Source organism: Cyprinodon tularosa, unplaced genomic scaffold (genome assembly GCF_016077235.1).
Source record: "Cyprinodon tularosa strain WSP-4 unplaced genomic scaffold, ASM1607723v1 ctg1138, whole genome shotgun sequence".
Taxonomy (NCBI): domain Eukaryota; kingdom Metazoa; phylum Chordata; class Actinopteri; order Cyprinodontiformes; family Cyprinodontidae; genus Cyprinodon; species Cyprinodon tularosa.
Genome location: NW_024037935.1, coordinates 167,988 through 182,485, shown reverse-complemented (window position 1 = coordinate 182,485; position 14,498 = coordinate 167,988). Strand labels below are relative to the sequence as shown.

Sequence of the window (14,498 nt, the reverse complement as noted above, 5' to 3'; positions counted from 1 at the left end):
CCCCTAACTTGAAGAATGGCTACAGCAGATCCCTGGAAACACATCAGACATCTCGGTCCAGAACAGTGCAGTTCTAGGAACAGCAAAGATACTGAGCAAAACCCTCAGGCTCCCAGACCTCTGGTAGAAGACCCCAGCTTTGAGGAAAAAAGGGGGAAAGACCACCTGCGATGGGGGAGGAAGAGTTTTTTTTTTTATGTTTATATTTTGCAGGGTAGTGTCAGACTAGTGGTTAGGGCGGAGGTCTTCAACAGGGGGCCCGCAACCCTTTGGGGGTCTAGAGGTACTGCATGGGGGTCACGAAAGTTTTGGTTGATTAGACTTTTTTTTTATATTTCCCCCTGCAGTTTTTCAACTAACTGAAATGTATTTAAATACACATTAACATGAATTCAACACATTCAGAGACACACAGGAGCTCTTTCAAGCTGGGCACCGTCTTATTCACAACACCTGTCCCATCAACCAGGAGTCAGATCAAGACCCTTAACCCCACATGGCTCCCAAGGGGATGGGTTAAATACAGAGGTAAATTTCGCCAATGTGAGATCAATGAAGTTCATTTATTTTATTCTATATGTATATATATATATATATATATATATATATATATATATATATATATATATATATATATATATATATATATATATATATATATATTTGTTTGTCTGCATGTATGCATTGTACATTGAAAAAGAGACATTAATTATTTCCAGCTTTATTAACTTCAGCACCTATTTAATGATGATTTAGGACATTCTTGAAGTACTTCATTCTAACAGATGCTTCAGCAGCATTTCTGTAGAAATGCTACAGAATATGTCTGTAAAATGATGATCAGATGATGTTAAATCAACCTCTTTGGTTTTTGACCAAAAAAAAAACAAAAAAAAGTTTTTATTTTATCTCAATATTTATTGTCCATTAGAAATAAATGAAATAAATAAATCACAGCTACTTTTTACACTGCTTTCCTAGATCTGCCAGTAAATGTATCTGTAAACCTGCAAAATTTAGGTTTACACTTTTACACTCTACAATCCATCTCGGTCAAACACTCTCAAGAAGGGAAAGTTTTTGCTTCCTTTAAATTAATACATTTCATCACTAATATTTGTGGTGCTACAAAATTCTGTTTTATGTTTGATTTTCGCCGATTCCCATTTTATTCATTTACAATGGAAACAATTGAACATTTACCTGGTTTCACTACATATTTAATACTCAATAGTTTTTTTTTTTTTGTTAGCTATCTCTTTAATAAATTTGGTAATGAATATTCAAAGATTTAATCAATAAAAAATTACCGTCTCTCGCATTAATTTAAATAAATTGAATTGAATCTTAAATTGTGATAGCACGTTAAGTATAATGAGCCTGTGAGTCAGTAATCAGGGAATAGCCTCAATCTCTACTACTCTGACGTCACCGTGTCGCCATCTTGATCCGTTTGTTGTTAGCTTACCTGCTAAAGTGGCTACATTTAGCAGCATCTCCCTCCTGCAGCTGGGTCACTTTGGTTGTAGCCTCGCCGTTTCTTCCCGTCGTCATGGACGAGGAGTATTACGGCAGTGCGGGGGACTGGGAAAGCTCGGACGGACCCCTGGTGAGAGCGGGACTCGGTTCTGCTCGGCTTTTATGGCCGAACAGTCGGTTAGCATTAGCTTGTTAGCATAAATAAAAACACTCCCAATTTATGGTACTTTCCTTGATAATTATGACGCCACAATAAATCATATTTGTAATTTATTTCTAAATATGTACTTTTATTGTCGGGTAACGAGTTAAAATTGATTTTACGGAAGAGGATTAGGGCCACTGAAAATATATATTTTTTAAATTTTTACATTCTATTTCAGTATAATATGAGAAAAAAGTCAGAATTCTGACTTTTTTTTCTCACAATTCTTATTTTAATGTCACAGTTCTGACTTAAATCTCACTATTCTGACTTTTTTCTCATAACGCTGACTATAATCTCACAACTCTGACTATAATCTCACAACTCTGACTATAATCTCACAACTCTGACTATAATCTCACAACTCTGACTTTAATCTCACAACTCTGACTTTTTTCTCACAACTCTGACTTTTTTCTCACAACTCTGACTTTTTTCTCACAACTCTGACTTTTTTCTCATAATGCTGATTTTAATCTCACAACTCTGACTTCTTTAATCTAACAATTCTGACTTTTTTCTAACAATGCTGACTTTTTTCTCATAATGCTGACTTTAATCTCACAATTCTGACTTTAATCTCAAAACTCTGACTTTAATCTCAAAACTCTGACTTTAATCTCAAAACTCTGACTTTGATCTCAAAACTCTGACTTTGATCTCACAACTCTGACTTTAATCTCAAAACTCTGACTTTAATCTCAAAACTCTGACTTTAATCTCAAAACTCTGACTTAAATCTCACAACTCTGACTTTTTTCTCACAATTCTGACTTTTTTCTCATAATGCTGACTTTAATCTCACAACTCTGACTTTAATCTCACAACTCTGACTTCTTTAATCTCACAACTCTGACTTCTTTAATCTCACAACTCTGACTTTTTTCTAACAATTCTGACTTTTTTCTCATAATGCTGACTTTAATCTCACAATTCTGATTTTGATCTCACAACTCTGACTTTAATCTCAAAACTCTGACTTTGATCTCACAACTCTGTCTTTAATCTCACAACTCTGACTTTAATCTCACAACTCTGACTTTAATCTCACAACTCTGACTTTAATATCACAATTCTGACTTTAATCTCACAACTCTGACTTTAATCTCACAACTCTGACTTTAATCTCACAATTCTGACTTTAATCTTACAACTCTGACTTTAATCTCACAACTCTGACCTTTTTCTCAAAATTCTGACTTTAAACTCAGAATGTTGGATCTTAATGTAGATGGGAACAATGAAGGCAGAGATGTGGGAGCACTCAGCTTCAATGACAAAGATGTGAGTTGTTTGGGAGGGCCAGTAACACATTGGTGGAAAATGATGGAATTAGGCAACTTTTTACGTGTCTGAGGGGTCCCTGGTGGTGCTATTTCATTAATGGAAGAGCAGAAGGTGATTAAAACAAGAGAGCTAGTTTAGTCTCTAGACATGGCTACGGCTTGATGCTAACATGTTTGTTAGCTGTCAGAATTCATTCAGAATTCTGAGATGAAAGTCAGAATTCTGGCTTTTTCCTCATATTATACTGAAATAAAATTAAAAAACATCTGATTTTTTATTTTTTTTCCAGTTGCCCTAATCCTCTTCCGTATGATTAGCACTGAAGACAGCTGTAATATTTTGTCCTACATCAGTGATCAATTGTATAAAATGACATAAACAAATATTGGAAAGCCTGTAGTGATAATCATGTCTGTCCAACCTTAGCTCCTATACAGCCTAATGATTGCTGAAGAGGTAGCATCAAAAAGTGGAGCATGTTGTTTGGGGGTGAAGTATTAAAATATTTTAAGTAAGACCTCAAATCCACATTACCAGGAAAGGCTGTTTCTCTACCTACTTGCAGAAATGTGATTTGGTTTTATGTATGTTGTGATTATTCCATATTATTTATTTGTGGGGTTCAAAGTTGTTTATAAATTCACTAATCAATAATAAGACTTGTTGGTGAAATCTAAGGTCTTGTTTAGGTTTATCAAATTTAGAAAACGCTAAGGAATTCAGTTTCATATTAACCTGGATTCTACTCACCTCTCTGCTGTCTAAAAACAACCTTCACACAATGTATGTAAACCAGAGGGATCCAAAGAAGTGTGTAACACCTGCACTGATCAGCTGGAGTTACATTAGTGGGGGATGCACTGAGGTACCTTCGCTCACTTTCAGTCTATCTGACAGATTTGTTATTGGATCTTGCAGGAGGATGGTTACGATGAAGAAAACGATGGGAAAGTTCAGGAGGACTGTTTGCAGAAATTCTCCAGCAGGGATTACATCATGGAGCCTGCCATATTCAACACTCTGAAAAGGTAAAGCGTGAATTTAACCTTCAGATTGCTTCCAGGTTGACACCTGACTCTGATTATCACCATACAACCTTTTTATTTACCAATACTGATATTGTTGTTTGTCCTCAGACCGACAGTCAGCCCATAATCTCCTATCTGCCTCTCCTATCCCTGTACTGTCTAACCGGGCAAAAAAACATTTTTATCTATTTCGTGGTTTTTACAAATATTTAAAATGACCAGAAGGGGGCGTAGTTATAGACAAAAGACGGTGCTGCTTGCTCTGTCACCATCATATCAACTTGTAAATAAATCTAATAAAAAAGAAAGTTTATGCTTGAATCCCCAATTGTCCAAAGAGGAGAGGGTTGAAACTCTTCCACGATGACGTAAAGACTCCTAATCAGAGGCTCTACATGGCTCCTGTTTCCCACAACCAGTTTTAAGATTAATTCCAGTAATTTACTGCGACCACATTTCTGGGTTAGAGAACAAGAATAAGCAGCTTTCACACATGTAAAGTCTCGTTAATTACTGTATTAGCTCTTTTCACACTTAACCAAACAACAGTGGATTGGATTTTCCTGATATCACCTGCAGGTGGCAGTAAAGAGACCGCTAATGGTTTAACAGATTTGGGAGAAGAGGAATTTCAGCCAGAAATTATGGCTGTTTCTCACTTCACGAGAACGCTCAAGAACGCATATTGTGAAACAGCCTATGTTAAACAGCATCGTGTCATATTGTGTTAGGCTGGTTCGGATAATTTTCCTGTAATAAACTAAATCATGGTTTTATAAATGATTAAAAAAACTAAAAACATAAGATCTTAAGGAAGGAAATGCTCTAACAGGAGGGAACAGCTACTCAGTTGTTTGAACAACTTTCATTGCAGATATTTCCAGGCTGGCGGCTCTCCAGAACACGTCATCCAGCTTCTCTCTGAAAACTACTCTGCTGTTGCACAGACTGTTAATCTGCTGGCGGAGTGGCTCATTCAGATGGGTGGGTAACAATTATGAAACAAGCATCGAAACAACCTCAAACAGGCTTAAATTAGAAAGCAACCGGACTGTTGCTCAGGTTTTTTTTTAAAGACGTTTTGACACCTATCCTTGAGTCTTTAGCCCCACTTACACTACCCTCTAGAAACTGATCCGTGCCAAGTTTGGATCAGTTAATTTTTCCTCACCTCCTAGTGGCGGTCTACGGTACTACTGCTCTCTAAAGGGAAATAAGCTAAACAAATGGCGGCGCCCGTAACATCCAGGAAGTTTGCGGAGAGTTGGGTGAAAAAGGCAGAGGATGAATTTACTTGACAGACTCGGCTTTTGGGAAGCGGATACGACAAATGATAGTCTAACCAGGGCTTAGAGACGCAGGAAACAAGACGGTGAGGTTCATCACGCTGCTAAGCAGAGTCATCACTGGAAATCATGTGGCACAGTAGGGAAGCTAGCAATGTTATGAATATCTGTAATTTCATGATTACAGAAGTTGACTTTAAGGAGATGACGCGGTCTGCTAATGCACTCTTTGTTATCTGAGAAATGAGTTGGACTGAACCACGCCGAGCCCTACTGATGAACTATTTATTTATTTATTTATTTAATCAGGACAGAGCACATTAATGAACAATCTTATACTTTTGTACAGATTGTAAATGAGCCAGATTATAGCATAGTTGCTCATTTACATCTGTCATCCTGAGGCAGGAAGACAAAACAACACAAGATCACATAATACATTACTACCAGTTTAGTGCGGTTGTGTCTGGCGTGGTCTGGTTCATTTGTGCGTACCAATAACACTCAACAGTTATCTCGGTTACAGTGCTCGGACCGATCTCGGTACTGTTTCAAAAGGGTTGTGTTAATTGGGCTACAAGAACTCCCATTTTGCTTCATAAGACCAATCACAGAGCCGATGCACAAAAAAAGGCTCAAACAATCAAGAACAACTGGTGGCTGTTCGATTAGCATCCGACTTGGAATGTGTGCAGGACAATAAACCTCCATGACTCTTAAATACATCAGTTTGCTCTGGTTTCCAGCCAACAGAACTGATAAAACTTACGGGATAGGTGAAGAAACATCTTCAAGAAAATCATTCCAAAAAAGTAAAAAAACAATCCACTGGACTTTGTTTCCAATTTTGAAGAAGTTTCGCTTCCCATCCAGGAAGCTTTTCCAATTAAAAATGTCAGAAATGGAGTGGAGTTCAAGACTTTTTAGAGTAGCCCAACATGTTTTGGCTTAGAAAACATGCAAATTGAACCAAAACGAGGATTTGTTGGTCCACTCTATAAAGCTTGGAACTCAACACTAATTCTGACATTCTGAATTGAAAAAGCTTCCTGGATGGGAAGAGAAACGTCCTCAAACTTGGAAACAAACTCCAGTGGATTGTTTTTTTTTATTGTTTTTATTTTTTTATGACTATGACCTGGATGATAAGGAATCTTCACCAGCATATCTTCAAGAGAAAAAAACAGTAAGCAAATGTCTGCTTGCCTTCCATTTTAAGCCTACTTGTGGTCGCCATGACACGGGTGAATCAGTAATGTGTGCCGTATTAATGACCTGTCACCAAACTGGGACTCGTTTTGTTTGGGCTGCAGGTGTAGAACCAGCTCAGGTCCAAGAGCGAGTAGAAAACCACCTCAAGAGTCTCCTGATAAAACACTTTGACCCCCAGAAAGCAGATTCCATCTTCACTGTGGAAGGAGAGGTGGGTTTGTTCTCCCAGCATCCAACAGGCCTAGTCTGAATGAACCGATCCAAATCTGTCTTCTTTGTGTTTAGACTCCTGCTTGGCTGGAGCAGATGATCGCTCACACCACATGGAGGGATCTCTTCTATAAGCTGGCAGAGGCTCACCCTGACTGCCTGATGCTCAACTTCACTGTAAAGGTACGGCAGCCCATAGGGGCGGAGCTTGCAGTGGTTTTCCTCTTTTTCTTTTAACCTGATATTGATGACAAACAGGTTAACCAGCTTGTTTATAATTTCCTCTGTTTTAACCTGGTCTCTGATGCTAAAATCGGTGTGCTTTATTGTACATTTTCCCATTAAACCCACAAATAAAAGGATTCTGTTGTTTTGTTTTTTTTTCTCGTTTGCGTTCAGCTCATTTCTGATGCAGGTTATCAGGGTGAGATCACCAGTGTTTCCACAGCGTGTCAGCAGCTGGAGGTGTTCTCCCGGGTGCTGAGGACGTCTTTGGCCACGCTGCTGGATGGAGGAGAAGAAAACCTGGAGAAAAACCTGCCAGAGTTTGCTGTGAGTCAAGTTCAGTTCCCTTCAGAAGTCGTAACAGGAAAAAAAGCCAGATGTAAGCTCTAATCCTTGCAGATTTCTTTCTGTAGAAGATGGTTTGTCACGGCGAGCACACCTACCTCTTTGCCCAGGCCATGATGTCCATCCTGGCTCAGGAGGAGCAGGGCGGTTCAGCTGTCCGTAGGATCAGCCAAGAGGTCCAGAAGTCTGCACATGCCAGGTACTGATTGAATTCTGGTTGGACGGCAGAATGCCTGACTCTGAGCTTGAATTTAGATAAAGTTATGGAAGGTAAGGGGAGCGTGTTTGTGTTAGATGTCAGCTCCAGCCATGCTGATGCCGTGTTTCTCCCAGGGGCCACGATGCCAGTCAGATCACCCTCGCTCTGGGTACAGCAGCAGCCTACCCTCGAGCCTGCCAGGCGCTGGGAGCCATGCTCTCCAAAGGAGCCCTAAATCCCGCCGACATCACCGTTCTCTTCAAGATGTTCAGCAGCATGGATCCTCCTCCAGTAGAGCTGGTAGAGATCAAACCTCTCCTACTTTCCTGCCTCCATCCATCCGATAACTGAACTCCGTTTTTCTGGCCTTTAGATCAGGGTACCGGCTTTCCTGGACCTGTTCATGCAGTCGCTTTTTAAACCCGGATCCAAAATCAACCAGGATCACAAACACAAATACATCCACATCTTAGCCTATGCTGCCAGTGTGGTGGAGACATGGAAGAAGGTACTGAAAGTTGTCAAGGATTTTTTATTTTTTTCCTGTTTTTCCTCCTTTCTTTAAATCCATTATAATGAAAATCTCAACTCTTTTCTTTTAAAATTAGAACAAGCGAGTCAACATTAATAAAGACGAGTTGAAGTCAACATCCAAGGCCATTGAGACGGTGCACAACCTCTGCTGCAACGAGAACAAAGGAGCCACGGAGCTGGTGGCTGAACTCGGCACTTTATACCAGTGCATCCGGTGGGTCACAAAGATCCTCACCATGTCCTCTTTCACTGCTCTGGGATCAGTTTTAGTTCAAGGTTTAGATTCCAGGGATCCTCTGATGATCATTCTTGTTTCCAGGTTTCCGGTGGTTGCTATGGGAGTCTTAAAGTGGGTGGACTGGACAGTTTCAGAACCCAGCTACTTCCAGCTCCAAACGGACCACACCCCGGTCCATTTAGCCTTACTGGACGAGGTAGGACGGCGTTTAGCTGACGGGGAGACTCCCATCCTTCAGATGAAATAAACTTTTCTCCCACTCAGATCTGCACGTGCCACCAGCTGCTGCATCCGCAGGTTCTTCAGCTGCTCATCAAGCTGTTTGAGACGGAGCACTCTCAGCTGGACGTCATGGAGCAGGTGGCTGGGGAACACTTGGGGCATTTTCAGATCTGCTGTTTGGTTTCTGGGCTGAACTCTTTGGTTTGAATTGTAGCTGGAGCTGAAGAAGACGCTGCTGGACCGAATGGTTCACCTCCTGAGTCGTGGCTACGTCCTGCCGGTCGTCAGCTACATCCGCAAGTGTCAGGAGAAACTCAACACGGACATCTCCCTCATTAGATACTTTGTCACCGAGGTAACAGCTGGGGGAGGGTGGAGCCTTATATAAGGAAAGCTAATGCCTTGATGTTTGTTCTAAACACTGAATTCATTCAGACTTGGAGCGTTTTATTAAACTCTGTCTTCATTTTCTAATTAAATTGAAATCAAACCTCACTTCTTCACAGTAATCTGTTCATTAGATGAGACAGAGATTTTAATATTTTCTTTAGTTCTCTGCTGGTGATGGGTTAATGAGGCATCTTGAACTGTATTGATACTCACTGAATACTGACACCTGCTGGACATTTACAGGCACTACATTTGACAGACGAAACTGAACTGATTTGATGACCTACACCCAATTAAAAATCAGCGAGGTCCGAATAAAGAAAATCATCAGCCAGTAAAGGTCCAGAGACATTTTTAATTATAATCTGTTACTTTAAACAGAATTTAACTCTGAAATAAAACAAGGTTTTTATGCAATATAATAATATAGGAAAAAAAAAAAAGAACGTTTTTCCATTTTAAAATCTAAAGTGTTTTGGGTTTTTTTAGTAGAGAACAACAATAATTCAGTTTGGTTTATAGACAATTTCCTGATTCACATATTTTATAAAACAACTGAACAGACCGTTTTTTTTTTTTTCATGGCTTAATGTTGGCAGTGGGCTTTATTCTGCCCTGCAAGGCTTTAAACCTGGGTTTAAATGGAGACTAAAGCACATATCAAGGAGCTCATTTTGAGCCTGGCTCCATATTTATTTTTTATTCTGTTCATGGTGGAGAATCCTGCTTCACAACAGCAGGTTGAGCCAAACATCCTCTAAATGTGCAGGGTCATCTTTGATCACCATTTCACTTTTCTTTCACCAGTTCACCACAGTTCTTCCAGCAGTCCACTCTTTCTCTGCTCTCTTTTTCTCATCATCTTCTCCTTCTTTCCCATCGCCCGGCTTGCCACAGGTTTGCCTGCTGCGTCTAAAAGTAGCAGCAGCAGCAACCCAGACTGACAGCTCATTGGCTAATTTGTATCACATGTAGCCTGGTCCCTAAGCGGTTTACCGTATTAACAGGAGAAGAGGCGCAAGTGCAGTTAGACTCTGCCATCACAACAGGCAGTAATTTATAAATGTTTTAAATCAGGTTGGGTCCGGTTCTGTTAATCAATTACCTCTGACCTATTTTAAGTTATTGTAGCTTATATTGTATTATTTCATATCTATGTTTAAATTGAAAATATATTTGATATTTTTAGATGCAGCCAATAAATATAAACATATTATCATAACATGAAAAGATAACATGAAAAGATGTGAATGAGAATACTTGGGAACCAGGTTTTTAAATCATAATTTTAAAACAATAAGTACATTAAAAACAGTAGAGTCAGAGTCGCTTTGAAATTAAATTAAATTCAGATCAGTTGAGTGATAACTGAGAGTATGACATAACGAGAAAATTAGAATAAAAATGCTATTCCTTTTAGGCTCCAAAATTCTTGATAATTTTAAAGTTAAACCGTAAAAGATTAGACTTTTTTTTTTTTTTTTTAGCAGATGCATCATGTTGACAGATACGTTTTTAAACACAGTTTAGTGAGTCAGTCGGTTAGAAACAACTCCTGTATCGACGACTTGAAACATTACTCCCACCGATAGTGTTTTGCTCACTGGGCTCGACGCATCGATGTTGCTGGATCCATCACTGCCTTCAGCTTTAGCAGACAGACCTTAAAGCAGTTTAATGATCAGTATTTATTTAATTTTTTTAAATGTGTTTATTTATTCATTCATTTCATTGAATACCAAAAAAAAACAGTCTATCAAATTTTTGATATTCTAAAAAATAAAAATACACCTCCATCCATGCATACCTACATATCCATCTGTATACATTACATACATATATACACACACAGACATACTACATATGTATTTCAAAATTTTAAAACAAAATGAAATGAAAGGCAGCAGAAAGAAGAAAAAAATCTTATAATATCTGCCCCTTTTTTCTCTGCTCTGAAACTAAACAGGGAAAAAAATTGTTATCTTCTGCAACAAAAACAAAGTCAGTCGTCAATCTCAACTAAACAATGATAGTATGAGCTCACTTTATACTATTTCATACTTCTTCAAGAATCCAGTCTTTAACATTCTCTTAAACATGTGCAGTGATTTGGCATTTTTAACATCATTTTGTAGTTCGTTCCACAGTTTGACTCCTTGTATCGAGGTACATCGTTCTTTCAAACTGGTTCTGAATTTGGGTTTCTTAAAAATCTGTGTATTAAAAACTAATCAGATATTTTTCTTTTTTTTAAATATACAAACTTTAACATGGTGTGTTTCTGTTGAGGTGCTGGATGTGATCGCTCCGCCCTACACATCAGACTTCGTCCAGCTCTTTTTACCCATCCTGGAGAACGACAGTATCGCAGGAACCATCCGCACAGAAGGAGAACACGACCCGGTCGCAGAGTTCATCGGTGAGTAAAGAGATCGATTAAAACTATACATTAAAATGAGGTGATGAAGCTTCTAATGATCAGATGTGTTTTTTTTTTCTTTTTTTTCCCAGCTCACTGCAAATCTAACTTCATTATGATAAACTGAGAAGGAAAACATGCTGGAAATTTCCAAACTCAAGGAGATGTGTTCTGGGAGACTCCAGGGTTCAGCCTGACATTTCAGTTTGGTCTAAGGAAATTTATTAATGAGGCAACAAAGGTCGCCGTGTCGGAGCGAACCGCGGCTGCTCCAGGAGACACCTCTGAAGTTGCAGCTAAACGTTTCTTCCCCCTCTTGTTTTATATTCTACAGTTTTAGGTTGATGCTTTTCTTTTTACAATACAAATGTTTTGTGTAATCTATTTAATTTTCTTATTAAAAACCCAAACATTAAAACAAAAATCCATCTTCTCCTTTTGCTGTAAAAAAAACTTAATAAAAATTGATGGAAAGCATAAAGTCTGATGTGTGAAGCTCACATAGAGAATAATCCCAAGAAGATGTGAATCGGCATTTATTAGCAGTTTGAAACAAAGCAGACGATTCAATGTTTGTGGTACAGATTGTTCAACATGAATTAGAATTAGTCCAAATCTGACAATAAGTGTTAATGAGCCACATTAAACTTGTATTTGTATCTGTGTTTTTATCTTTCACAACAATTGTGAGGCTGAATGATCTCGATAAGCTTTAGATAAAAAAAATAAAGCTTAAAATAGTTTGTCTCCCTAAAACAGCCAGCAGAAGTTTGGCCTTTTTCCGTAACAAAACTATTGACAAGTTGCTTCCTCCTCTGGACCTGCGCTTCATTGAAGATGGAACAAGAACAAAGCGGGGGAACAAACATCCTGTGGTTTGTTGAATAAGCACCAAGTCCCCACAAAAAAAAAAGGAGAGAAACAATCTGACTTATTCATCGTGAGGTTTAAAAACTAGCATCTGACATGAAGAGATGATGCATTGGCTCACATTGCACCGTACCATGAATGTTGAAATGAAGTGTTCTTAAAATAATAAACTATACTCCACACATCTCATATAAATAGAGGGAAAAAGAGTCCCTCTAAGTATGAGTTATTAATAGCGCTGGATAATGCATGATATTGCTAAAGAAGTCAAAACTTTCCTGAGCCAATTCGTTGTTAAAACATTATTGTCATAAATTTAAACACAAAAACTGAAAACCTGCCTCTAAAGTACTCAACGGTAGTACTTAAGTAGAAGAATTGATACTCACAGTCAAATCTTACTCAACTACAAGTAACAGTTACTTGTAGTTGTTAAAAGTACATGTTTTTAAAAGCACTTTAGTCAAAAATACAAACAAAATGTTATAATATCAGTATTTTTCTCTGTAATTTCATTTTATTTTTTTATTTTTATTATCAGTGTCCTGTCTGGCAATGTGGCAATAAGAATAATTGTCTTGATGCCAAAAAGAGCCCAACAGATTTTACTTTCACAAGTGGAGTAGTAGGGATATCGCCATAGTTTTCCTCTTGTTTCATGCATATACACTCACCGGCCACTTTATTAGGTACACCTGTCCAACTGCTCGTTAACACTTCATTTCTAAGCAGCCAATCACATGGCGGCAACTCAATGCATTTAGGCATGTAGACGTGGTTATTATGGATATCTATGTGCTGCGCTGTTTAACTCAACTCTCATTGGTTGTTCTGCCTTAAGTTCCGCCTTCTCTCTCTCTGATTGGCTGTTTTCTAGTCCGCGTGTGCTTGGAGCACAACATTGAAAATGTATTCACACTAGAATGCAGCGGTTACTACAATTAATATTAGGCTACAAAACTAGTCCCAATAAAAAAAATTAATATGTACACTAAAAAACAAAAACCTTTTTTTTTTTCTTTTATAAACGAAATATTCTGAGTCAGCCAGGAGTTCTGAAGACTGCTGGAAAAATGGGCAAATAAAGGCTGTAAGCCATCAACATTTCTGATTCTTAGCCACAGCCAACTAAAAAAGAAAATGTGAGGGTTTCCTTTTTACCGATATTAAGTTGATATTACTGTTTTCATTTTTTTGTTTTTATTTTTATAATTTTGATATAATAACTGATCTAAGTGGGTTGCTCTGTGGGGAAAGGCACATTTTACATTTATATTACTGTATGTTTTAAAGTCTCTATACTCCAGTTAATGATGAATCACTTACTAAATTAGTTGACGATTATTGAAATAATCAATTAATATGATTCATTTTTTTCAGCCCCAGATGAAATACATGAAATTGGCTACACAGAGTAACTACAGCCCAGATGTTCAACTTTTATAGTGAAGTTAATATTTTAATGAATGTATTATTTTGCTTGATACAGAGAGAGAATAGTAGGTACAAATATTAGAGTGGGGTTTAACTCTGCACTATTCTATATCTTCAAAAGTAAATACTGTATTTACCTTCTCTCTTAGTCGTTCAAATGAAACAGTTTTCAAAGTGGAAAACAGTCCTAATTCCACATTGATCAGAGCCGGTGATACTTCAAACATTGATAAACAGCATCTAATGAGTGTAGAGCTTATAACATTTTTATTAATGGAGCAAAATGTTGCTTTTCTCTTTTAACAATGAATTCCTCTTATCAGTACGGATGCTCACATCGAGCATAAAAAAGGGCATGCATATTACATAGCACCAATGACACCAGACCAATAGTGTCCCTACCAAAGTTCAAATCAAACCTACGCCCTTGCTTTGTAGTAGCTGTCCACTACAGTGACCACTATGCACCAGAGGGTTAATTTTTTTATGATTCATTAATTTATTTATCTATTTTATAATGGAGTGTTGTTTTATCTGTTGGACGGCACTGCTTTTAAAATAAGGAGACTGCATCTGCTTTGCAGAAACTGAAGTAGTCCAATCATGATGACCAATCTATAACTATAACTCGTGCCATTTGAAATATCAATGCAACGTTCATAAGCTGTATGCAACGTTCATAAGCTGTATGTAACGCAATTTCGTTCTGTATGCACCCTGTGCATACAAAATGACAAATAAAGAAGTCTAAGTCTAAGTCTAAGTCAATCAATTTAGAGTATTCCCTCTTTCTGAGCTCTGTTTGGTCCTGTCACTAGCACATGTGCAAGCAGATATTGATCCAGGTCGCCATAAATAATGTAATTATAGATCTAAAAGTACTTATTTCTATCCTTGAATCACAAAAGAATGAAT

At 38.0% G+C, this 14,498-nt stretch overlaps 1 protein-coding gene across 1 annotated transcript; it reads left to right on the top strand.

Annotated features, from left to right (window-relative positions):
- The first annotated feature begins 1,434 nt into the window (after positions 1 to 1,434).
- On the top strand, positions 1,435 to 11,741 carry nelfcd (negative elongation factor complex member C/D). Its single transcript, XM_038303659.1, has 15 exons — positions 1,435 to 1,609; positions 3,890 to 3,999; positions 4,874 to 4,983; positions 6,599 to 6,708; positions 6,783 to 6,890; positions 7,107 to 7,259; positions 7,346 to 7,476; positions 7,611 to 7,776; positions 7,850 to 7,984; positions 8,085 to 8,224; positions 8,330 to 8,444; positions 8,513 to 8,608; positions 8,685 to 8,825; positions 11,150 to 11,279; positions 11,372 to 11,741. The coding sequence occupies exons 1-15, from the start codon at positions 1,553 to 1,555 to the stop codon at positions 11,404 to 11,406; spliced, it is 1,737 nt and encodes a 578-aa protein (XP_038159587.1). The 5' UTR covers positions 1,435 to 1,552; the 3' UTR covers positions 11,407 to 11,741.
- Positions 11,742 to 14,498: the final 2,757 nt, after the last annotated feature.